Here is a 26,818-nt window from a genome sequence, read left to right on the forward strand (position 1 = left end):
CAGTGGGCGGCAGCAATGGCCGCGCCTGGGAATCATTTTTGGTGATTTAACCCCCAATTCCAACCCTTGATGCTGAGTGCCAAGCAGGGAGGTATTGGCTCCCCTTTTTATAGTCTTTGGTATGACTCGGCCGGGGTTTGAACTCACGACCTACCGACCTCAGGGCGGACACTCTAACCACTAGACCACTGAGCAGGTAGAAAAGGTCGTAAACATCCGTCGCCCTCGGTCACAGAACAGTTCAAAGAAAAGACGCCTGGAGGGGAGTCAGGCCCTGCTTCCCCTCCGCTGTGTAGATCTCGGGTCAAGACGAAATCTTTCTGTGGATTACAATACATGAAAGAAACAGAACACCTTCATGTCGCTTCCCATCCTACACGGTGGAGTTTTACAAGCCTTCTTCTTGGTAGGATCAAAGACAGCTTTTGTTCGGGAGATGGGGGGGGGTTTGGTGGTAGCGAGGGGTGTATATTGTAGTGTTCCGGAAGAGTTAGTGCTGCAAGGGGTTCTGGGTATTTGTTCTGTTGTGTTTATGTCGTGCTACGGTGCGGATGTTCTCCCGAAAATGTGTTTGTCATTCTTGTTTGGTGTGGGTTCACGGTGTGGCGCATATTTGTAACAGTGTTAAAGTTGTTTACACCGCCACCCTCAGTGTGACCTGTATGGCTGTTGACCAAGTATGCCTTGTGACTGGGCCGGCACGCCGTTTGTACGGAGGAAAAGCGGACGTGACGACAGGTTGTAGAGGACGCTAAAGGCAGTGACTTTAAGGCACGCCCCCCAATAGATCAATTTAAGTGGACCCCGACTTAAACAAGTTGAAAAACGTATTCGGGTGTTACCATTTAGGGGTCAATTGTACGGAATATGTACTTCACTGTGCAACCTGCGACCCTCCCGGGAAAATCGGGAGGGTCGGCAAGTATGACTTAGTTACAATTATTCTGACACTCGCCTTCCTGTCGGTCGTTTTTTCTTAATAACGATCTGTCACCTCTCAAGAGACCCCCTCCGTGTTGCCGCGAATGTCAATCAAGTGACGTCACGGGGAGGATTGCTCATTTTTAGGTGTATTTTTTTTCCCCCGATGGACAGACACGCCCTCCGCCGTCCACGTAATGGAACGTCGCCACGGCGCCTCATACCGTATGACCTCACCCGCGCCTTCAGTTCACCGGCAACAGAGGAAGAAATCCACTGCTGTGACTTCATTCTCCTGCTATTTTATTCCCACCCTGCGCCTGTTCCTGCTTTGTGCTGCCATAAAACACCCCCCCCCCCCACCCCCCCCCCACCCCCCCCCCCCCCCCCCAATACTGCGTAATGCGTTGCTGCGGAAGCGAGCGCCGGCGTGCAGGCTTCAAAAGGTGCGGGGTGCATTATGCATGACCTCCTACACGCTGCACGCTGCATCATTATAATAGTAGGTCACTGTATTGCACAAGGCTTCATGCATAACCACCGTCAGATCACACTTCATTAGCTACACCTATACTGTATCTATTGCATTTTACATCAGGGGCTCTATCCCCCAAGTGGGGCGGACTGGTAAAATCATGGCATGATAACTCAAAAATAAAGACAACTTTAGATTTTTTGGTTTTTGTTTGTTTGTTTAGAAAATGTACAAATCTTGTTTGTTTTTTTACACTTACAGTCATGGTCAAAAGTACACGTAATGTCATGGTTGTCTTGAGTCTTATTTCATCTGACACCACAAAGACAAAGGTAAGACCTCCTGGAGGAAAGTTCTGTGGTCAGATGAAACAAAAAGTGAGCCGTTTGGCCACAACACCCAGCAATTTGGAGGAAAAAAGGGGAGGCCTTTAATCCCAGGAACACCACCCCTCCCGTCAAGCATGGTGGTGGTAGTATTATGCTATGGGCCTGTTTTGCTGCTTTACAGAGAGTAAATGGGACAATGAAAAAAGGAGGATTACCTCCAAGTTCTTCAGGACAAGCTAAAATCATCAGCCCGGAGGTTGGGTCTTGGGCGCAGTTGGGTGTTCCAACCCCAAACACACGTCAAAAGTTGGTAAAGGAATGGCTAAATCAGGCTAGGATCAAGGTTTTAGAATGTGGACAATGCTGAAGAAGCAAGTCCATGTCAGCTAAATGTGTTGGTTTTCTGACATGGACTTGTTTCTTCAGCATTGTCCACACGTTTAAGTCAGGACTTAGGGAAGGCCGTTCTAAAACCTTCATTCTAGCCTGATTTGGCCATTCCTTTACCACAGAACAGGTCTTATCTTTGTCCGCGTGATGTCAGATGAAACAAAAATTGAGCTGTTTGGCCACAATACCCAGCAATATGTTTGGGGGAGAAAAGGTGAGGCCTTTAATCCCAGGAACACCATACCTACCGTCAAGCATGGTGGTGGTAGTATTATGCTCTGGGCCTGTTTTGCTGCTTTACAGAGAGTAAATGGGACCATGAAAAAAGGAGGATTACCTCCAAATTCTTCAGGACAAGCTAAAATCATCAGCCCGGAGGTTGGGTCTTGGGCGCAGTTGGGTGTTCCAACAGGGCAATGACCCCAAACACACGTCAAAAGTTGGTAAAGGAATGGCTAAATCAGGCTAGGATCAAGGTTTTAGAATGTGGACAATGCTGAAGAAGCAAGTCCATGTCAGCTAAATTTGTTGGTTTCCTGACATGGACTTGTTTCTTCAGCATTGTCCACACGTTTAAGTCAGGACTTTGGGAAGGCCGTTCTGAAACCTTCATTCTAGCCGGATTTGGCCATTCCTTTACCACAGAACAGGTCTTATCTTTGTCCGTGTGATGTCAGATGAAACAAAAATGGAGCCGTTTGGCCACAACACCCAGCAATTTGGGGGAGAAAAAGTGAGGCCTTTAATCCCAGGAACACCACACCAACCGTCAAGCATGGTGGTGGTAGTATTATGCTCTGGGCCTGTTTTGCTGCTTTACAGAGAGTAAATGGGACAATGAAAAAAGGAGGATTACCTCCAAGTTCTTCAGGACAAGCTAAAATCATCAGCCCGGAGGTTGGGTCTTGGGCGCAGTTGGGTGTTCCAACCCCAAACACACGTCAAAAGTTGGTAAAGGAATGGCTAAATCAGGCTAGGATCAAGGTTTTAGAATGTGGACAATGCTGAAGAAGCAAGTCCATGTCAGCTAAATTTGTTGGTTTCCTGACATGGACTTGTTTCTTCAGCATTGTCCACTTTAAGAAGGCCGTTTTAAAACCTTCATTCTAGCCGGATTTGGCCATTCCTTTACCACAGAACAGGTATTATCTTTGTCCGTGTGATGTCAGATGAAACAAAAATGGAGCTGTTTGGCCACAATACCCAGCAATATGTTTGGGGGAGAAAAAGTGAGGCCTTTAATCCCAGGAACACTATGCCTACCGTCAAGCATGGTGGTGGTAGTATTATGCTATGGGCCTGTTTTGTTGCTTTACAGAGAGTAAATGGGACCATGAAAAAAGGAGGATTACCTCCAAATTCTTCAGGACAACCTAAAATCATCAGCCCGGAGGTTGGGTCTTGGGCGCAGTTGGGTGTTCCAACAGGGCAATGACCCCAAATACACGTCAAAAGTTGGTAAAGGAATGGCTAAATCAGGCTAGAATTAAGGTTTTAGAATGGCCTTCCCAAAGTGCTGACTTAAACGTGTGGACAATGCTGAAGAAACAAGTCCATGTCAGCTAAATTTGTTGGTTTTCTGACGTGGACTTGTTTCTTCAGCATTGTCCACACGTTTAAGTCAGGAATTTGGGAAGGGCGTTCTAAAACCTTCATTCTAGCCGAAGGTGAGGCCTTTAATCCCAGGAACACTATGCCTACCGTCAAGCATGGTGGTGGTAGTATTATGCTCTGGGTCTGGTTTTGCTGCCAATGGAACTAGTGCTTTACAGAGAGTAAATGGGACAATGAAAAAAGGAGGATTACCTCCAAATTCTTCAGGACAAGCTAAAATCATCAGCCTGGAGGTTGGGTCTTGGGCGCAGTTGGGTGTTCCAACAGGGCAACGACCCCAAACACACGTCAAAAGTTGGTAAAGGAATGGCTAAATCAGGCTAGGATCAAGGTTTTAGAATGTGGACAATGCTGAAGAAGCAAGTCCATGTCAGCTAAATTTGTTGGTTTTCTGACATGGACTTGTTTCTTCAGCATTGTCCACACGTTTAAGTCAGGACTTTGGGAAGGCCGTTCTAAAACCTTCATTCTAGCCGGATTTGGCCATTCCTTTACCACAGAACAGGTCTTATCTTTGTCCGTGTGATGTCAGATGAAACAAAAATGGAGCTGTTTGGCCACAATACCCAGAAATATGTTTGGAGGAGAAAAGATGAGGCCTTTAATCCCAGGAACACCATACCTACCGTCAAGCATGGTGGTGGTAGTATTATGCTCTGGGTCTGGTTTTGCTGCTTTACAGAGAGTAAATGGGACAATGAAAAAAGGAGGATTACCTCCAAATTCTTCAGGTCAAGCTAAAATCATCAGCCCGGAGGTTGGCAAGTCTTGGGCGCAGTTGGGTGTTCCAACAGGGCAATGACCCCAAACACACGTCAAAAGTTGGTAAAGGAATGGCTAAATCAAGCTAGGATCAAGGTTTTAGAATGTGGACAATACTGAAGAAGCAAGTCCATGTCAGCTAAATTTGTTGGTTTTCTGACATGGACTTGTTTCTTCAGCATTGTCCACACGTTTAAGTCAGGACTTTGGGAAGGCCGTTCTAAAACCTTCATTCTAGCCTGATTTAGCCATTCCTTTACCACAGAACAGGTCTTATCTTTGTCCGTGTGATGTCAGATGAAACAAAAATGGAGCTGTTTGCCCACAATACCCAGCAATATGTTTGGAGGAGAAAAGGTGAGGCCTTTAATCCCAGGAACACCATACCTACCGTCAAGCATGGTGGTGGTAGTATTATGCTCTGTGCCTGTTTTGCTGCTTTACAGAGAGTAAATGGGACAATGAAAAAGGAGGATTACCTCCAAATTCTTCAGGACAACCTAAAATCATCAGCCCGGAGGTTGGCAAGTCTTGGGCGCAGTTGGGTGTTCCAACAGGGCAATGACCCCAAACACACGTCAAAAGTTGGTAAAGGAATGGCTAAATCAGGCTAGAATGAAGGTTTTAGAATGTGGACAATGCTGAAGAAGCAAGTCCATGTCAGCTAAATGTGTTGGTTTTCTGACATGGACTTGTTTCTTCAGCATTGTCCACACGTTTAAGTCAGGACTTTGGGAAGGCCGTTCTAAAACCTTCATTCTAGCCGGATTTGGCCATTCCTTTACCACAGAACAGGTCTTATCTTTGTCCGTGTGATGTCAGATGAAACAAAAATGGAGCTGTTTGGCCACAATACCCAGCAATATGTTTGGGGGGGAAAAAGTGAGGCCTTTAATCCCAGGAACACTATTCCTACCGTCAAGCATGGTGGTGGTAGTGTTATGCTCTGTGCCTGTTTTGCTGCTTTACAGAGAGTAAATGGGACAATGAAAAAAGGAGGATTCCCTCCAAGTTCTTCAGGACAAGCTAAAATCATCAGCCGGGAGGTTGGGTCTTGGGCGCAGTTGGGTGTTCCAACCCCAAACACATGTCAAAAGTTGGTAAAGGAATGGCTAAATCAGGCTAGGATCAAGGTTTTAGAATGTGGACAATGCTGAAGAAGCAAGTCCATGTCAGCTAAATTTGTTGGTTTCCTGACATGGACTTGTTTCTTCAGCATTGTCCACACGTTTAAGTCAGGACTTTAAGAAGGCCGTTCTAAAACCTTCATTCTAGCCGGATTTAGCCATTCCTTTACCACAGAACAGGTCTTATCTTTGTCCATGTGATGTCAGATGAAACAAAAATGGAGCTGTTTGGCCACAATACCCAGCAATATGTTTGGAGGAGAAAAAGTGAGGCCTTTAATCCCAGGAACACTACGCCTAACGTCAAGCATGGTGGTGGTAGTATTATGCTATGGGCCTGTTTTGCTGCTTTACAGAGAGTAAATGGGACAATGAAAAAAGGAGGATTACCTCCAAATTCTTCAGGACAAGCTAAAATCATCAGCCCGGAGGTTGGGTCTTGGGCGCAGTTGGGTGTTCCAACAGGGCAATGACCCCAAACACACGTCAAAAGTTGGTAAAGGAATGGCTAAATCAGGCTAGAATGAAGGTTTTAGAATGTGGACAATGCTGAAGAAGCAAGTCCATGTCAGCTAAATTTGTTGGTTTCCTGACATGGACTTGTTTCTTCAGCATTGTCCACACGTTTAAGTCAGGACTCTGGGAAGGCCGTTCTAAAACCTTAATTCTAGCCGGATTTGGCCATTCCTTTACCACAGAACAGGTCTTATCTTTGTCCACGTGATGTCAGATGAAACAAAAATGGAGCTGGAGAAAAAGTGAGGCCTTTAATCCCAGGAACACCATACCTACCGTCAAGCATGGTGGTGGTAGTATTATGCTCTGGGTCTGGTTTTGCTGCCAATGGAACTGGTGCTTTACAGAAAGTAAATGGGACAATGAAAAAGGAGGATTACCTCCAAATTCTTCAGGACAACCTAAAATCATCAGCCCGGAGGTTGGCAAGTCTTGGGCGCAGTTGGGTGTTTCAACAGGGCAATGACCCCAAACACACATCAAAAGTTGGTAAAGGAATGGCTAAATCAGGCTAGAATCAAGGCCTTCCCAAAGTGCTGACTTAAACGTGTGGACAATGCTGAAGAAACAAGTCCATGTCAGCTAAATTTGTTGGTTTTCTGACATGGACTTGTTTCTTCAGCATTGTCCACACGTTTAAGTCAGGAATTTGGGAAGGCCGTTCTAAAACCTTCATTCTAGCCGAAGGTGAGGCCTTTAATCCCAGGAACACTATGCCTACCATCAAGCATGGTGGTGGTAGTATTATGCTCTGGGCCTGGTTTTGCTGCCAATGGAACTGGTGCTTTACAGAGAGTACATGGGACCATGAAAAAAAGGAGGATTACCTCCAAATTCTTCAGGACAACAATGGCTAAATCAGGCTAGAATGAAGGTTTTAGAACGGCCTTCCCAAAGTCCTGACTTAAACGTGTGGACAATGCTGAAGAAACAAGTCCATGTCAGCTAAATGTGTTGGTTTTCTCTGCAATAAGGCGCTTTTGGTAGCCATCCACAAGCTTCTGGTTGAATTTTTGACCACTCCTCATGGCAAAATTGGTGCAGTTCAGCTAAATTTGTTGGTTTTCTGACATGGACTTGTTTCTTCAGCATTGTCCACATGTTTAAGTCAGGACTCTGGGAAGGCCTTTCTAAAACCTTCATTCTAGCCCGATTTAGCCATTCCTTTACCACTTTTGACGTGTGTTTGGGGTCATTGTCCTGTTGGAACACCCAACTGCGCCCAAGACTTGCCAACCTCCGGACTGATGATTTTAGGTTGTCCTGAAGAATTTGGAGGTAATCCTCCTTTTTTCATTGTCTCATTTACTCTCTGTAAAGCACCAGTTCCATTGGCAGCAAAAACAGGTCCAGAGCATAATACTACCACCACCAAGTTTGACGGTAGGCATGGTGCTCCTGGGATTCTCCTCCAATCATATTGCTGGGTATTGTGGCCAAACAGCTCCATTTTTGTTTCATCTGACATCACATGGACAAAGATAAGACCGGATCATAGTATAAGTTTTTCGAGTCACTTGTGTTTTCTGTTAGTTTTGGACTCCTTTAGTTCCTGTTTATGCACCTTTGAGTTTGTTACCATGGCTACGTATTAGTTTCACCTGCCTCTTGTGTTCGGGACGCGCACCTGTTGGTAATCAGAGATATTATTTAAGCCTGCCTTTGCCAGTCAGTCGGGTCTGGCTTCTTTGTTTGCGTCATGCTACTGTTACTTAAGTTTTGCTTGTCTCCTAGCCCCTGCTAGTGATCTTTAGTCTGTGCTAAGTAGTAGCCTTAGCTTCAGGTGCAATGGGCGTCTTGTTCCGTCGGTTTGTTTTCTGTTTTGTACCTCTTTGAGTCTTAATTTACGATTAAATCATGTTCCTACCTGCAAGTCCTGTCCGGAGTCGTCCGTTTGCATCCTGGGAGAACAAACCTCGCAGTAAGCTGCAACCCCACCGTAACAAAGACCTGCTGGAGGAAAGTTCTGTGGTAAAGGAATGGCTAAATCAGGCTAGAATGAAGGTTTTAGAACGGCCTTCCCAAAGTCCTGACTTAAACGTGTGGACAATGCTGAAGAAACAAGTCCATGTCAGAAAACCAACACATTTAGCTGAACTGCACCAATTTTGTCAAGAGGAGTGGTCAAAAATTCAAGCAGAAGCTTGTGGATGGCTACCAAAAGTGTATTCGCCCCGACGTCAAAGTTTGGACACCCCTGCGTTACAACAGTAGCAGAATGAGTGACGGCACAGGGATTTAACGGGGCGCCATTAGTGGGAACAATAATCAAAGTAAACGCAGGTGCTTAGCAACCATGGCAACGGAACGTCAATAAAAAGGAGCCAAAATAAAAAGAACCCTCGACCTTTTGTCTCATTTTCCACGACCGAAAATTTGGTTCAATGATTTTCCGGACTCGGTGGGAAACCCTGCACCGTTATCGCAATGGAATCAGGCCAGTTATTAATGATCGCATCATAGAAACAAACAAATAAACCCCAAAGTAGTCCATGCTATCACCCTGGCAACGTAAGAAATACTATGACTGAAGTCAGGGAAGGTTGCAGTAACGGGGCAGAGTGAGCGACGGCACAGGGATTTAACGGGGCGCCATTAGTGGGAACAATAATCAAAGTAAACGCAGGTGCTTAGCAACCATGGCAACGGAACGTCAATAAAAAGGAGCCAAAATAGAAAGAACACTCGACCTTTTGTATAATTTTCCACGACCGAAAATTGACATGTAACCAAAATTAACATTACTGTATGTATACTTTTGACCCAGCACATTTTCCGTAGACCCATAATAAATTCATAAAAGAACCAAACTTCATGAATGTTTTTTTTGTGACCAAAAAGTATGTGCTCCAATCACTCTATCACAAAAAAAATAAGAGTTGTAGAAATTATTGGAAATTCAAGACAGCCATGACATTATGTTCTTTACAAGTGTATGTAAACTTTTGATCGCGACTGTATATACACACATATATATATATATATATAGTCCTTTGGCCACCCGGCCAAATTTTTTTTTAGCCCAACGCTCGCCCCGACGTCAAAGTTTGGACACCCCTGCGTTACAACAGTAGCAGAATGAGTGACGGCACAGGGATTTAACGGGGCGCCATTAGTGGGAACAATAATCAAAGTAAACGCAGGTGCTTAGCAACCATGGCAACGGAACGTCAATAAAAAGGAGCCAAAATAAAAAGAACACTCAACCTTTTGTCTCATTTTCCACGACCGAAAATTTGGTTCAATGATTTTCCGGACTCGGTGGGAAACCCTGCACCGTTATCGCAATGGAATCCGGCCAGTTATTAATGATTGCATCATAGAAACAAACAAATAATCCCCAAAATAGTCCATGCTATCACCCTGGCAACGTAAGAAATACTATGACTGAAGTCAGGGAAGGTTGCAGTAACGGGGCAGAGTGAGCGACGGCACAGGGATTTAACGGGGCGCCATTAGTGGGAACAATAATCAAAGTAAACGCAGGTGCTTAGCAACTATGGCAACGGAACGTCAATAAAAAGGAGCCAAAATAGAAAGAACACTAGACCTTTTGTCTCATTTTCCACGACCGAAAATTTGGTTCAATGATTTTCCGGACTCGGTGGGAAACCCTGCACCGTTATCGCAATGGAATCCGGCCAGTTATTAATGATCGCATCATAGAAACAAACAAATAAACCCCAAAGTAGTCCATGCTATCACCCTGGCAACGTAAGAAATACTATGACTGAAGTCAGGGAAGGTTGCAGTAACGGGGCAGAGTGAGCGACGGCACAGGGATTTAACGGGGCGCCATTTGTGGGAACAATAATCAAAGTAAACGCAGGTGCTTAGCAACCATGGCAACGGAACGTCAATAAAAAGGAGCCAAAATAAAAAGAACACTCGACCTTTTGTCTCATTTTCCACGACCGAAAATTTGGTTCAATGATTTTCCGGACTCGGTGGGAAACCCTGCACCGTTATCGCAATGGAATCCGGCCAGTTATTAATGATCGCATCATAGAAACAAACAAATAAACCCCAAAGTAGTCCATGCTATCACCCTGGCAACGTAAGAAATACTATGACTGAAGTCAGGGAAGGTTGCAGTAACGGGGCAGAGTGAGCGACGGCACAGGGATTTAACGGGGCGCCATTAGTGGGAACAATAATCAAAGTAAACGCAGGTGCTTAGCAACCATGGCAACGGAACGTCAATAAAAAGGAGACAAAATAAAAAGAACACTCGACCTTTTGTATAATTTTCCACGACCGAAAATTGACATGTAACCAAAATTAACATTACTGTATGTATACTTTTGACCCAGCACATTTCCCATAGACCCATAATAAATTCATAAAAGAACCAAACTTCATGAATGGTTTTTTTGTGACCAACAAGTATGTGCTCCAATCACTCTATCACAAAAAAAATAAGAGTTGTAGAAATTATTGGAAATTCAAGACAGCCATGACATTATGTTCTTTACAAGTGTATGTAAACTTTTGATCGCGACTGTATATACACACATATATATATATATATATATATAGTCTTTTGGCCACCCGGCCAAATTTTTTTTAGCCCAACGCTCGCCCCGACGTCAAATTTTGGACACCCCTGCGTTACAACAGTAGCAGAATGAGCGACGGCACAGGGATTTAACGGGGCGCCATTAGTGGGAACAATAATCGGAGTAAACGCAGGTGCTTAGCAACCATGGCAACGGAACGTCAATAAAAAGGAGCCAAAATAAAAAGAACACTCGACCTTTTGTCTCATTTTCCACGACCGAAAATTTGGTTCAATGATTTTCCGGACTTGGTGGGAAACCCTGCACCGTTATCGCAATGGAATCCGGCCAGTTATTAATGATCGCATCATAGAAACAAACAATGAATCCCCAAAGTAGTCCATGCTATCACCCTGGCAACGTAAGAAATACTATGACTGAAGTCAGGGAAGGTTGCAGTAACGGGGCAGAGTGAGCGACGGCACAGGGATTTAACGGGGCGCCATTAGTGGGAACAATAATCAAAGTAAACGCAGGCGCTTAGCAACCATGGCAACGGAACGTCAATAAAAAGGAGCCAAAATAAAAAGAACACTCGACCTTTTGTCTCATTTTCCACGACCGAAAATTGACATGTAACCAAAATTAACATTACTGTATGTATACTTTTGACCCAGACATTTTCCGTAGACCCATAATAAATTCATAAAAGAACCAAAACTTCATGAATGTTTTTTGGTGACCAACAAGTATGTGCTCCAATCACTCTATCACAAAAAAATAAGAAATGATTTGAAACTCAAGACATTACGTTCTTTACAAGTGTATGTAAACTTTTGATCGCGACTGCAACTCTTTTGCATATAATTACGTAATATTTTCTCGAATGACTCAAGGACAAAAAAAACGTTCACTCAACCTCACAAAAAAGTGATTTTCTGGCCTAATTCAAGTCTAGATTTGGCCTCCATAGAGAACAAAGTTGGACAATGGCGTCGCTTCATGAAAATGTGGAGATTACTCAAGAATGTTCCTGGGGACGGACAAAGCTCCTCTCTCTCTCTCCTCTCTCGCTCCCTCTCTTTCCAGGAGGGACTTTCCGAACTGGTCTATGTGAGACGTCTACAGTTGTGCTTTACTTTGAAAAAACAAAACAAAAATGGTCGTTTGTTTACATGGCAAGAAGTTTTTGACATGATCCAGCAGATTCCTCTTTTATATTTAGGGCCTGATTGATAAATTGCTAAATAGCGTGTGCAAACTATACACATGTGTGTATTATTAGTGGCCGTGTTGCGGGTGATTTACTAAGACTACCACGTTTAAGTCATCGTAGGGTCCAACCTGTGGCGTTTCGTCATATTGTTGACAGTGATGCGTTTACAGCCACACAAAAAGTTGGACAACTTCCAACATCACACATAATGTGTATTTCCAGGTCGTTACTCTATGATTTACCAATCAAATGTGCGCTTATTCAGATATATCAATCTGTCATTTTATTAAGAATCTTAATTTATAAATATTAATTATGAAATGCTGTTATTGTATTATATAAATACTAATAAAAATATATATTTTACAAACAGAAAATGACAGGAATATACACATGATCCCATGCTTACATCTCATTGTGCAACATGTGAAGTTTTAATGGGAACTAAATGCGATGTCTGAAAGGGGTACAAATCATTTCGAAAACAGGACCCCCACCCAGACATACAATACTAGTAGCGTATTTTCCCGACCATAGGGCGCACCGCACCGGATTATAAGGCGCACCGCCGATGAATGGTCTATTTTTTATCAAATGTGTGCTGAGTCTACTGTCATTTATTAAGAATCTTAATTTATAAATATTAATCCTGAAATGCTGTTTTTATATTATATAAATACTAATAAAAATATATATTTTACAAACAGAGAATTACAGGAATATACACATGATCCCATGCTTACCTCTCATTGTGCAACATGTGAAGTTTTAATGGGAACTAAATGCGGTATCTGAAAGGGGTACACATTATTTCCAAAGCAGGACCCCCACCCAGACATACAATACTAGTAGCGCAGATTCCTCTTTTATATTTAGGGCCTGATTGATAAATTGCTAAATAGCGTGTGCAAACTATACACGTGTATTATTAGTTTGCGTGTTGCGGGTGATCTACTAAGACTATAACGAGTACAAAAGTGGTGCAGGCCGCCCTATTTTAGAGAGTTTTTTTGCGTGCATACCATAGAGACGCTCATTTCCCTCCACGTTTATGTCATCGTAGGGTCCAACCTGTGGCGTTTCGTCATATTGTTGACAGTGATGCGTTTACAGCCACACAAAAAGTTGGACAACTCAACATCACACATAATGTGCAATTCCAGGTCGTTACCCTATGATTTACCAATCAAATGTGTGCATATTCTACTGTCATTTATTAAGAATTTTAATTTATAGATATTATTAATGGAATGCTGTTATTATATTATATAAATACTAATAAAAATATATATTTTACAAACAGAAAATTACAGGAATATACACATGATCCCATGCTTACATCTCATTGTGCAACATGTGAATGTTTTAATGGGAACTAAATGTGGTATCTGAAAGGGGTACACATTATTTCCAAAGCAGGACCCCCACCCAGACATACAATACTAGTAGCGCAGATTCCTCTTTTATATTTAGGGCCTGATTGATTAATTGCTAAATAGCGTGTGCAAACTATACAAGTGCAGTGTTTCCCATAAACTGCCAAAATACCTGTGGCGGTGGGGGCGTAGCTATGGGCGTGGTCACCATGACATCATCGCATAATTTGCATAATTTACTACAATATGATTTTCTCTAAAAAGGCTCAAAAAATGTATACTTACTAATTAATAACAACAGTTTTGTTTTAACGTCCATCCATCCGTCCATCCATTTTACAATATAATTACAACACTTTATGTACATATTTATATACAGATTTGAACAATAAGTTATTCACTGAAATATATTTATTAATTGTGGTTCTTCCAAAAAATATATCTTATAAAATATAAAAGCTAAAATGTCTCTTAAATCTCTGCCCCTTTAATTAGTGCATACTAAATAATTTAACTTTAGCCTACTACTACAACCATATTATTTACCAGCAACATAAAGTGAAACAGAGGCAGAGGTGTCCTGCCACAGTCAGTAACAAATAAACAGAAAACAGTAGTGGTCAAATACAAATAAGGCAACAAGAGAAGTATCCTACACTTCTCTTTTGTAGAGTAAATCTGAACAGCCTATATGGGCATCTACATCAACTATATGATTTGCTTGAGAAGCAGGACAGGACCAAAAAAAAAAAAAAAAAAAAAAAAAACCATAAAAAAATCCAAAAAAAAAAAAAAAAAAATTATTTTTGTGGCGGACGTAATTCTTTTGTGGCGGGCCGCCACAAATAAATGAATGTGTGGGAAACACTGCAAGTGTGTGTATTATTAGTTTGCGTGTTGCGGGTGATCTACTGAGACTATAGAGAGTACAAAAGTGGTGCAGGCCGCCCTATTTTAGAGAGTTTTTGCGTGCATACCATAGAGACGCTCATTTCCCTCCGCGTTTATGTCATCATAAGGTCCTCCAATCTGTGGCGTTTCGTCATATTGTTGACAGTGATGCTTACAAACCAAAAAAAACAAAAAAATATAAAAAAAAACTATATTAACTCCCCCTCCCCCTAACTTCCCCACAGAAAAAGTTCAGCCCCCCCTAAATAGGCCTAACGACGCCAATGGAAATGTGCATAGATGATGTTTTATAGATTATCTTCAAGCTGCTTTCTGACAGTCGCTTTCGGATGCGCCGTTTTGCAAAAGTGGACATTTTTGGGGGCAGTGGAGAATGTGACGGTCCCTAAGCTGTACTTTAAAGCCTGCTTGGCAAGTGGCGTCTGTCAGTGGGAAGCTCATCACCGGTCCCTCGGTGGCTTTTAGCCGCCGCCAGCTCAGCTTCACGCAGCTCACGTTTTTTTTTTTTTTTTTTTTTAATGACCGACTCATTACGCCAGCATGAAAAATAGCCCGTGAAAGACCTTACGTGGCCTCTCAGGGGCCGCGTTGTTTAAATGGAGACGGTTATAAAAGGGGACGGAAGGAAAGACTAAAAGGACGTGTAGCAAATGTGAACGGTGATGGAAATAAGTGGGATCTCGCAAAGGACAATAAGGCAGGGAAATAATTACGGAAAAAGGGAGACAAGAATCCCCTGAGCAAAGATTACATCGGTGAGACTCACTTTTAATTAGGCAGATCTTTAGTTAATCCTGCGCGAGGTCCCCTGCTGCACGTTGCGTTCCTCACATCTCGTCCACTTCCAGCAAAGCGAGGGAACATAATAGAATTAAAGGCATCACTGGTCACAACATTAGGTACACATGCAACATCTAATGAGATTGACAGCGTGACTAAAACCTTTTTTTAAAATTATTATTACTGAATGACAATAGGTTTAATATTCAATTGAGGGTATCATACTGAGAGGTGCTTCTTATATTTCACCGCTAGTGTAACTCTCACAGGATGTACACTACAAATACGTATTTTGGTAAATTATTATTGTGCTTTCCCATTAAACATTGACATAATTTGACATATTGGTATAGAAGCAATTTATATATTTATATTTGAAGTCGGATTAGTGTCAACAACCAATAACCAAATACTTACATTAAGATTTTTTTTAACTTATTGCACTCCTTTTGACTCCGAGAAGAAAATCTAACTATGTATTTCTAATTATATATTGGAGTATTATTTTATAAATAGTACATATTTGATAATAATCAAAAATATAATATTGTATTTTTATTAATATATTATAATCCATTTTTAATAAATATATATATGAATAAAATATTCTATGGATTATAATATATTAATAAAAATACATTATTATCTTTTTGATTATTATCATATATATATATATATATATATATATATATATATATATATATATATATATATATATATATATATATATATATATATATATATGAATAAAATATTCTATGGATTATAACATATTAATAAAAACATAATATTATATTTTTGATTATTACCAAAAAGATAATGTAAAGATTATATATTATATATTTTATTAATATATTATAATCCATATAATATTTTATATATATATATATGATATATACTATATATGAATAAAATACATTGTTATTAATATATTATAATCCATATAATATTTTATTCATATATATATATATATATATATATATATATATATATATATATATATATATATATATATATATATATATATATATATATATATATATATATATATATATATATATATGGATTATAATATATTAATAAAAATATATTTTATTCATATATATATATATATATATATATATATATATATATATATATATATATATATATATATATATATATATATATATATATATTTATATATATATATATATATGAATAAAATATTATATGGATTGTAATATATTAATAAAAATATAATACATAGAATCCATAGAATATTGTATATATATATATATATATATATATATATATATATATATATATATATATATATATATATATATATATACATATATATATATATATATATGAATAAAATATTATATGGATTGTAATATATTAATAAAAATATAATACATAGAATCCATAGAATATTGTATATATATATATATATATATATATATATATATATATATATATATATATATATATATATATATATATATATATATATATATATATATATATATATATATATATATATATATATATATGTATATATATATATATATATGAATAAAATATTCTATGGATTATAATATATTAATAAAAATATAATATAAAATTTTTGATTATTATCAAAAAGATAATGTAAAGACTATGTATTATATATTGTATTAATATATTATAATCCATATGATATTTTATTCATATATATATGATCTATACTATATATATATGAATAAAATATATTCTTATTAATATGTTGTAATCCATATAATATTTTATTCATATATATATATATATATATATATATATATATATATATTCATATATATATATATATATATATATATATATATATATATATATATATATATATATATATATATATATATATATGGATTATAATATATTAATAAAAATATATTTTATTAATTTATATATATATATATATATATGGATTATAATATATGAATAAAAATATATTTTATTAATTTATATATATATATATATATATATATATATATATATATATATATATATATATATATATATATATATGAATAAAATATTATATGGATTATAATATATTAATAAAAATATATTTTATTCATATATATAGTATATATCATACATCATACATGATATATCATATATACATATATATATTTATATATATATATATACATATATATATATATATATATATATATATATATATATATATATATATATATATATATATATATATATATATATATATATATATATATATATGAATAAAATATTCTATAATATATAATATATTAATAAAAATATAATACATTAATTTAAACAAATCAACCATTTCAAACTTATATTTACTTACTTCAGGTATGTGATTTGAACTTAATAAAAAAGACTGAAAATAATCATGGCTGATGTAACTATCTCTGATAACCAATATATTAAAAACAACTTTCACAGGATGTACACTCCAATCACCCCAAAAAAACACCTGCTATTTACAAGACAGTGAAACAGAAACTAACAAAGCAAATCATGCATACTTAATTATGTAGCGCGCTTCATGAATAGTTAATGGTTGTAACTAAGTAGCGACCCTGCTGACTAGTAATAATCCACATTGGGGCTTAGAAAAAAAGGCCAGGATGTCACATATTTATAAAGCCTATTAGAGTGCAGCCTCGCTGCAAAGTGTTGTGGCTAAAGACTTGCCTGGCAGTGATTTGTGGGCCTGTCAGCGGGCCCACGACATATTCTCCATCCAAGCCGCTCTTACTGCAATGCTTAGTGATGCGGCCGGCCCCTTTTCGTCGTGTCGTTTGGCTGAAAAATGACTCTTTTTGGTGAGCACGCAACAGCTGTTTGTGAGGTCACGTTTTAATGGTGCATCTGCATCATTTGGGGGGGAGGGGGAGAGATTGTGCTATGAATGATGGCATGTGCATTGCCGAGTGGTGACTCATAGTAACCCCCTCTCTCTGCATTGTCAGCTCACTCCCGCCACCTGCTGGCCGTACATGAGCACTGCAGGCTGCAGAGGGGGAGCTTGGGAAAGAGAGGCGGAACAAACGCCCTTAGAATAAACCTACATTTGTCTTTTTTGTCCCCAACTCTATCTATCTTGAACTACAAAAACCAGTGAAGTTGTTGTGTAAATGGTAAATAAAGACAGAATTATAATGATTTGCAAAATCCTTTTCAACTTATATTCAATTGAATAGACTGCAAAGACAAGATATTTAATATTATTCAATTGAATAGACTGCAAAGACAAGATATTTAATATTCGAACTGGAAAACTTGGTTATTTTGTGCAAATATTAGCTCATTGGGAATTGGATGCTTGCAAAAAAGTGGCAAAAAAGACTGAGAAAGTTGAGGAATGCTCATCAAACACTTAATTGTGACACCCCACAGGTGAACAGGCTAATTGGGAACAGGTGGGTGCCATGATTTCGGTATAAAAGCAGCTTTTTTTAATGAAATGCTCAGTCATTCACAAACAAGGACGGGGCGAGAGTCACCACTTTGTCGACAAATGCGTGAGCAAATTATTTAAGAACAACATTTCTCAACCAGCTATTGCAAGGAATTTGGGGATTTCACCATCTACGCTCCGTGATATCATCAAAAGGTTCAGAGAATCTGGAGAAATCACTGCACGTAAGCGATAATATCCATCCCTCAGACAATACTGCATCAAAAAGCGACATCAGTGTGTTAAGGATATCACCACACGGGCTCAGGAACACGTCAGAAAACCACTGTCAGTAACTACAGTCGGTCACTACATCTGTAAGTGCAAGTTAAAACTCTACTAAGCAAAAGCGAAAGTCATTTATCAACAACACCCGGAAACGCCTGCCGGCTTCGCTGGGCCCGAGCTCATCTAAGATGGACTGATGCAAAGTGGAAAAGTGTTCTGTGGTCTGACGAGTCCACATTTCAAATTGTTTTTGGAAACTGTGGACGTCGTGTCCTCCGGACCAAAGAGGAAAAGAACCATCCGGATTGTTCTAGGCCAGGGGTCGGCAACCCGCGGCTCTAGAGCCGCATGCGGCTCTTTAGCGCCGCCCTAGTGGCTCTCTGGAGCTTTTTCAAAAATGTCTGAAAAATGGAAAAAGATGAGGGGAAAAAATATATTTTTTGTTTTAATATGGTTTCTGTAGGAGGACAAACATCACACAAACCTCCCTAATTGTTATAAAGCACACTGTTTATATTAAACATGCCTCACTGATTCGAGTGTTTGGCGAGCGCCGTTTTGTCCGACTAATTTTGGCGGTCCTTGAACTCACCGCAGTTTGTTTAAATGTATAACTTTCTCCGACTTCCTAGGACGTGTTTTATGCCACTTCTTTTTCTGTCTCATTTTGTCCACCACACTGTTAACGTTGTGCGTGAAGGCACAAAGGTGAGTTTTGTTGATGTTATTGACTTGTGTGGAGTGCTATTCAGACATATTTGGTCACTGCATTAATGCTAGCTAATCGATGCTAACATGCTATTTAGGCTAGCTATATGTACATATTGCATCATTATGCCTCATTTGTAGCTATATTTGAGGTCATTTGGTTTCCTTTAAGTCATCTTAATTCAATTTATATCTCATGACACACTATCTGTATGTAATATGGCTTTTAATTTTTTGCGGCTCCAGACAGATTTGTTTTTGTATTTTTGGTCCAATATGGCTCTTTCAACATTTTGGGTTGCCGACCCCTGTTCTAGGCGCAAAGTGTAAAAGCCAGCATGTGTGATGGTATGGGGGTGTATTAGTGCCCAAGGCATGGGTAAATTGTTTTTTTGTTTTAGGAAAACTTAAGTATAGTTAAGATGATGAGTAAGACAAATATAAACACAAATATAAGAATTTTAATATTTATATATTTCATGTTTGTCTCATTTTAGTAAACAGGGACAGGCAAAAAAGCAATTGTTTAGTGTTCAAGTTAGGTTAAATGATATTGCATGTAGTAAATTACTCTATGAGATCAATAGGTAACACACTTTTGCTTTGAATGGCCTTAATTGTGTGTGTGCGTGTGTGTGTGTTCTTGTATTTCTACCCTTCTTGAGACATCAACAAGGAAAAGTAGCTTCCATATGAGGAGGTGTGAACAAGTGATGACATAAATCATGGTCCCAATAACATTGCATCTGATAGAGAATGTCTCATTTGCACCCCCTGGTGGTGAAATATATCTAAATTAGGGAGGTCCCAAAAAGGAGGGATTTTTCAAATTGACTGTGTGTCGCTTTTAAAAGTGACATACTGTAATAACTTGAAGTTAAAAAGCAATTATAATCAAAAAATAATAATAAAATAAATGAACTAAAAGCAGTCTTTTTCTCACAATGTGTCAACTTTTTTCTTATAAAATTGGGAACAATCTGTTTCTTCAATATTGCAATATTTTCTCGTAAAATTATTACTTTTTAATGCAAAATGGTGACATTTGTCATATAAAATTACAACTTGTATCGCAATATTGCCAATTTTATTGTTGTTCTTGTAAAAAAGTGACATTTTTTGAGTAAAATGATGACTCTCGTCATCATTTTGCCAAGTAAAATTCTGATTATTATTATAATATTGCCAACATTTTTAAGTTTTCTTATAAAAATTGAGACTTTTGTCGAGTGAAATGACGACTCTTTTCATAAAATTGCCAACATTTTCAGCTTTTCTTGTAAAATTGCGACTGTTATTGAGTAAAATTCCAACTTTTATCATAATATTGCACAAATGTTCAGTTTTTCTTGTCAAATTTTGACTTGCGTTGAATAAAACGACGACTTTTATTATAATCCTGCCAAAATGCTAAGTTTTTCTTGTGAAATTGTGACCTTTTTCTTGTGAAATTCCAACTCATTTTTCACAACAAGCTTTTTTTATACTTGCATAGGATAATAATAATAATAATAATAATACCTGGGATTTATATAGCGCTTTTCTAAGTACCCAAAGTCGCTTTACATGTTAAAAACCCATCATTCATTTACACCTGGTGGTGGTAAGCTACTTTCGTAGCCACAGCTGCCCTGGGGTAGACTGACGGAAGCGTGGCTGCCAATTTGCGCCTACGGCCCCTCCGACCACCACCTATCATTCATTCAACATTCATTCACCGGTGTGAGCGGCACCGGGGGCAAGGGTGAAGTGTCCTGCCCAAGGACACAACGGCATGGTAAGAGGCGGGGAGCGAACCTGCAACCCTCAGTATGTATATATTATTAATGTTGTAAATACACATCTTTATATATCTAGAAATGGTGGTCCTAAAGAGGTATTTTTCGGAGGTCTCAAGAAGGAAAATCAACAAGGAAAAGTATCTTCCATATGAGGAGGTGTGAACAAGTGATGACATAAATCATGGTCCCAATAACATTGCATCTAATAGAGAATGTCTCATTTGCACCCCCTGGTGGTGAAATCATTCTAAATGAGGGTGGTCCCAAAAAGGAGGGATTTTTTCAAATTGACTGTGTGTCGCTTTTAAAAGTGCTTCCCCTCTGGTCAACATATGAAATAACAAGTGTGTGTGTAAGAAATTTAAATGCGTCCCCTTTGGCCAAAATTAATTTAAAAAAATAAAATAATATATGTATATAGAGACATGCTGTAATAACTTGAAGTAAATAATGAAGATTAAAAACCAATTACAAACAAAAATAAATAAATAAATAAATGAACTAAAAGCAGTCTTTTTCTCACAATGTGTCGACTTTTTTCTTATAAAATTGGGAACAATTTCTCATATTCTTTCTGTCTCTGCAATATTGCAATATTTTCTCGTAAAATTATTACCTTTTTATGTAAAATTGTTACCTTTTAATGGAAAATGGTGACATTTGTTATATCAAATTCTGACTTTTATCGCAATGTTGCCCATTTTTTCGATGTTCTTGTAAAATAGTGACATTTTTTGAGTAAAATTATGACTTTTGTCATAATTTTGCCAAGTAAAATTCTGATTATTATTATAATATTGCCAACATTTTTAAGTTTTCTTATAAAATTGTGACTTTTGTCTAGTAAAATGATGACTCTTTTAAAAAAATTGCCAAAAATGTTAAGCTTTACTTGTTAAAATTGCGACTGTTATTGAGTAAAATTCCAACTTTTATCATAATATTGCACAAATGTTCAGTTTTTCTTGTCAAATTTTGACTTGCGTTGAGTAAAATGACGACTTTTATTATAATCCTGCCAAAATGCTAAGTTTTTCTTGAGAAATTGTGACCTTTTTCTTGTGAAATTCCAACTCATTTTTCACAACAAGCTTTTTTTATACTTGCATAGTATGTATATATTATTACTGTTGTAAATACACATCTTTATATATCTAGAAATGGTGGTCCTAAAGAGGTATTTTTCAGAGGTCTCAAGAAGGAACATCAACAAGGAAAAGTATCTTCCATATGAGGAGGTGTGAACAAGGGATGACATAAATCATGGTCCCAATACAGAAAACCATTGCATCTAATAGAGAATGTCTCATTTGCACCCCCTGGTGGTGAAATCATTCAAAATGAGGGTGGTACCAAAAAGGAGGGATTTTTTTAATTGACTGTGTGTCGGTTTTAAAAGTGCTCCCCCTCTGGTCAACATATGAAATAACAAGTGTGTGTAAGAAATTAAAAATGTTTTAATTAAAAAAATAAAATATGTATATAGAGACATGCTGTAATAACTTGAAATAAATAATGAAGATTAAAAACCAATTACAAACAAAAAAAATAAAAATAAAAATAAACTAAAAGCAGTCTTTTTCTCACAATGTGTCAAAATCTTTCTTATAAAGTTGGGAACAATTTCTCATATTTTTTTGTTTCTGCAAAATTGCAATATTTTCTCGTAAAATTATTACTTTTTATGTACAATTATTACTTTTTAATGCAAAATGGTGACATTTGTCATATACAATTCTGACTTTTATCACAATATTGCCAATTTTATTGTTGTTCTAGTAAAATAGTGACATTTTTTGAGTAAAATGGTGACTTTTGTCATAATTTTGGCAAGTAAAATTATTATTATAAAATTGCCAAAATTTTCAAGTTTTCTTATTCTAAAAATTGTGACTTTTGTTGGGTAAAATTACGACTCTTTTCATAAAATTGTCAACATATTAAGCTTTTTCTTGTAAAACTGCGACTGCCATTGAGTAAAATTCGAACTTTTATTATAATATTGCACAATTGTTCAATTTTTCTTGTAAAATTTTGACTTGAGTTGAATAAAACAACGTTTTTTTATTATAATACTGTTAGTTTTTCTTGTGAAATTGTGAAATTCCAACTAATTTTTTTATATTTGCATAGTATGTATATATTATTAATGTTGTAAATACTAATCTTTATATATCTAGAAAGGGTGGTCCTAAAGAGGTAGGCATTTTTCGGAGGTCAAAATACAAGAATGTGTGTGTGTGTGTGTGTGTGTTCTTGTATTTCTACCCTTCTTGAAACATCAACAAGGAAAAGTATCTTCCATATGAGGAGGTGTGAACAAGTGATGACATAAATCATGGTCCCAATACAGAAAACCATTGCATCTAATAGAGAATGTCTCATTTGCACCCCCTGGTGGTGAAATCTATCAAAATGAGGTTGGTCCCAAAAAGGAGGGATTTTTCACATTGACTGTGTGTCGCTTTTAAAAGTGTTCCCCCTCTGGTCAACATATGAAATAACAAGTGAGTGTAAGAAATTGAAATGCGCCCCCTTTGGCCAAAATTAATTATATATATATATATATATATATATATATATATATATATATATATATATATATATATATATATATATATATATATATATATATATATATATATATATATATATATATATATATATATATATACCTATATATATATATATATATATATATATATATATATATATATAGAGAGAGAGAGAGAGAGAGAGAGAGAGAGAGAGAGAGAGAGAGAGAGAGAGAGAGAGAGAGAGAGAGTAAATAACGAAGATTAAAAACCGATTACAAACAAAAACATTTTTTTTTACTAAAAGCAGTCTTTTTCTCACAATGTGTCAAAATCTTTCTTATAAAGTTGGGAACAATTTCTCATATTTTTCTGTTTCTGTAATATTGCAATATTTTCTCATAAAATCGTTACCTTTTTATGTAAAATTATTACTTTTTAATGCAAAATGGTGACATTTGTCATATACAATTATTTATTTTATCGCAATATTGCCAATTTTTTTGTTGTTCTTGTAAAAAAGTGAAATTTTTTGAGTAAAATGATGACTTTTGTCATAATTTTGCCAAGTCAAATTCCAATTATTATTATAACATTTTCAAGTTTTCTTATAAAATTGTGACTTTTGTCGAGTAAAATGACGACTCTTTTCACAAAATTGCCAAATTATAATTTTTTTCTTGTGAAATTGCGACCGTTATTAAATAAAATTCCAACTTTTATCATAATATTGCGCAAGTGTTCAGTTTTTCTTGTCAAATTTTGACTTGCGTTGAGTAAAATGACAACTTTTATTATAATACTGCCAAAATTCTGAGTTTTTTTTGTGAAATTGAGACATTTTTCTTGTGAAATTCCAATTATTTTTTTTATATTTGCATAGTATGTATATATTATTCATGTTGTAAATACACATCTTTATATATCTAGAAAGGCTGGTCCTAAAGAGGTAGGCATTTTTCTCAGGTCCCAAGAAGATAAGAAATACAAGAGTGTGTGTGTGTGTGTGTGTGTGTGTGCCAGGGACTCACAACAAAGTGTCTTTTCTGCATCCTTCCTGGCTCCATTCTGTCAAACATCTCCCTCTCCTGCCAAATGATGAAAAGGTGGCAACCGCTTTGAATATTCAATTGTGGGGCGGCACAAAAGAGTCTTTTAATCACAAGAGGGTGCTATTGATTTAAAAGAGAAAGAAAAGAGACAACAAGGGGCCGAGTCTGAAGCTGCAGCGAGTGAAAGAGGTGATGAGAGGAGGCTTTGTCACCTGTGAGCGCTCCCCTCCATCACTTTCATCTGGTCCTCAGATGATCTGAGCGAGCTGAAAGCGGAGAGCGGCCCCGGCATGGAGCACATCACCGCCAAGGAGCGAGGCGTCCTGGAGGAGGAGGCGGAGGAGAAGGAGCTGCTGGAGGACGAAGGCGAGGACGAGGAGAAGAGTCTGACGGAGGAGCAGGAGCTGGAGGAGCTGAGGGGCCAGGTGGTGCAGCTGCTGCTGGAGCTGGAGGACGCCAGGGAGACCTCCGGTAAACACCAGGAGAGCTTTTTGGAGCTGCAAGGTGAGAGGCGCCTGTTGTATACCCCACCTTAGCCCAGATGGCGCTGTCTACCTTCCTGTGTTTGACAGTGGAACCTCTACTCCCAAACACCTTAAAGCTGCCGATACGACTTAAAACTTTTACAATGGTCACGGTTTGACTCCGGAACTGACATTCATTTGAAAAAAAAGGAATTACTGTTGTGGTTTGCAGAGGGAGGTGACGGCAACAGACACCAGGGGTCTCTCATGTTCAATAATTTGTTATATATATAGTTAAAGTTAAAGTACCAATGATTGTCACACACACACGAGGTGTGGCGAAATTATTCTCTGCATTTGACCCATTACCCTTGATCACCTCCTGGGAGGTGAGGGGAGCAGTGAGCAGCATCGGTGGCTGCGCCCGGGAATCATTTTTGGTGATTTAACCCCCAATTCCAACCCTTGATGCTGAGTGCCAAGCAGGGAGGTAATGGGTGCCATTTTTATAGTCTTTGGTATGACTTTGGGTTTGAACTCACAACCTACCCACCTCAGGGCGGACACTCTAACTATATAGTCAATATGTATAATAATACTAAACAATACTAACTAATCTAAAGAAATGGAGTGTGACAAAATCCAAGAGTGTGTATAGTGTAAGACCTTGTGTGTAGCTTCGCTGTTACCGTAAATGTTGAACGAGAGACGAGGAAGTCCAGGGGAGAGAGGTCCGAGTCCAAAGCGCGGGGGAAGTCAAGGATCGAGGGAGGCAGTCAGAGTCCAGAGGGAGATCCAGGGAAAAGTGAGACGCACGAGCTCACTTTCCAGGCGACGGGAGGGTACTGCGGGGACGTCACAAGAAAACTCAGACTGAAAACACGGAGGAGCAAACGGGACGTCGCTTACTGTACGCGAAACAGAAGGTTATATTCCGGCGCGGCATGGCAGGTTGTGCCGGCCTTATTACTACCATCAGGGCGCAGGTACAGAACTATCAAATTCCGGAGGGCCCGCCTCAGGAAAAGCCTTATCCCTGCAGCTATAGCCGCCCTTAACAGCAGGCCCGGCCGACCTGTCTGACAAGCCTGTAAATGTGTGTTGGTCATGTAGGATGTCTTTTTGTTCTTTTTTTGTGATGTGTAATGTCTATTGTTCAAATGTACGGCAGTGACAATGAATTTCCCAAGGGGACCAATGAATCTAAATCTATTAAGGCAGCTTGCTCACCACGGGCAGGTGCGCTGATTGCAGATTGTCTGTAGGCGCGAGGAGGCACGGCCGCGGCGGAGAGAGAGCGCCTGTGGGCGTGGCCCACGGTGCGCTCGTCAGGACGCAAAGATGAGATGGCCGTGACAATTACCGTATTTTTTCGGACCATAGGGCGCACCGGATTATAAGGCGCACTGCCGATGAATGGTCTATTTTTGATCTTTTTTCATATATAAAGCGCACCGAAGTATAAGGCGCATTAAAAGAGTCATATTATTATTATTTTTTTCCTAAATGGAAAATACTTTTCTTGTGGTCTACATCAGTGGTCCCCAACCACCGGGCCGCGGCCCGGTACCGGTCCGTGGACCGATTGGTACCGGGCCGCGGCCGCACAAGAAATTAAAAAAATAAAAAAATAAAATAAAAATAAAAAATAAAAAAATTAAT

The 26,818-nt window shown here is 38.2% G+C and overlaps 1 protein-coding gene across 6 annotated transcripts in view; it reads left to right on the forward strand.

Moving 5' to 3' along the window:
* Positions 1-26,818, forward strand: part of LOC133647021 (coiled-coil domain-containing protein 136-like) — a 106,317-nt gene that overhangs the window by 35,976 nt on the left and 43,523 nt on the right. For 5 of the 6 annotated variants that reach the window (XR_009825413.1, XR_009825414.1, XM_062043061.1 and 2 more), the window contains one exon: positions 24,945-25,196. Coding sequence is in view for 4 of the 6 variants with exons in the window: in XM_062043061.1 (XP_061899045.1) it covers positions 24,945-25,196 (252 nt within the window). In the remaining 2 variants the exon portion in view is untranslated. Of the gene's footprint in view, positions 1-19,213; positions 19,326-24,944; positions 25,197-26,818 lie in introns of those variants that run through there. The other variant, XM_062043064.1, reaches the window with a different exon arrangement.

Source organism: Entelurus aequoreus, linkage group LG03, assembly GCF_033978785.1.
Source record: "Entelurus aequoreus isolate RoL-2023_Sb linkage group LG03, RoL_Eaeq_v1.1, whole genome shotgun sequence".
In the NCBI taxonomy this organism is placed as follows: Eukaryota; Metazoa; Chordata; class Actinopteri; order Syngnathiformes; family Syngnathidae; genus Entelurus; species Entelurus aequoreus.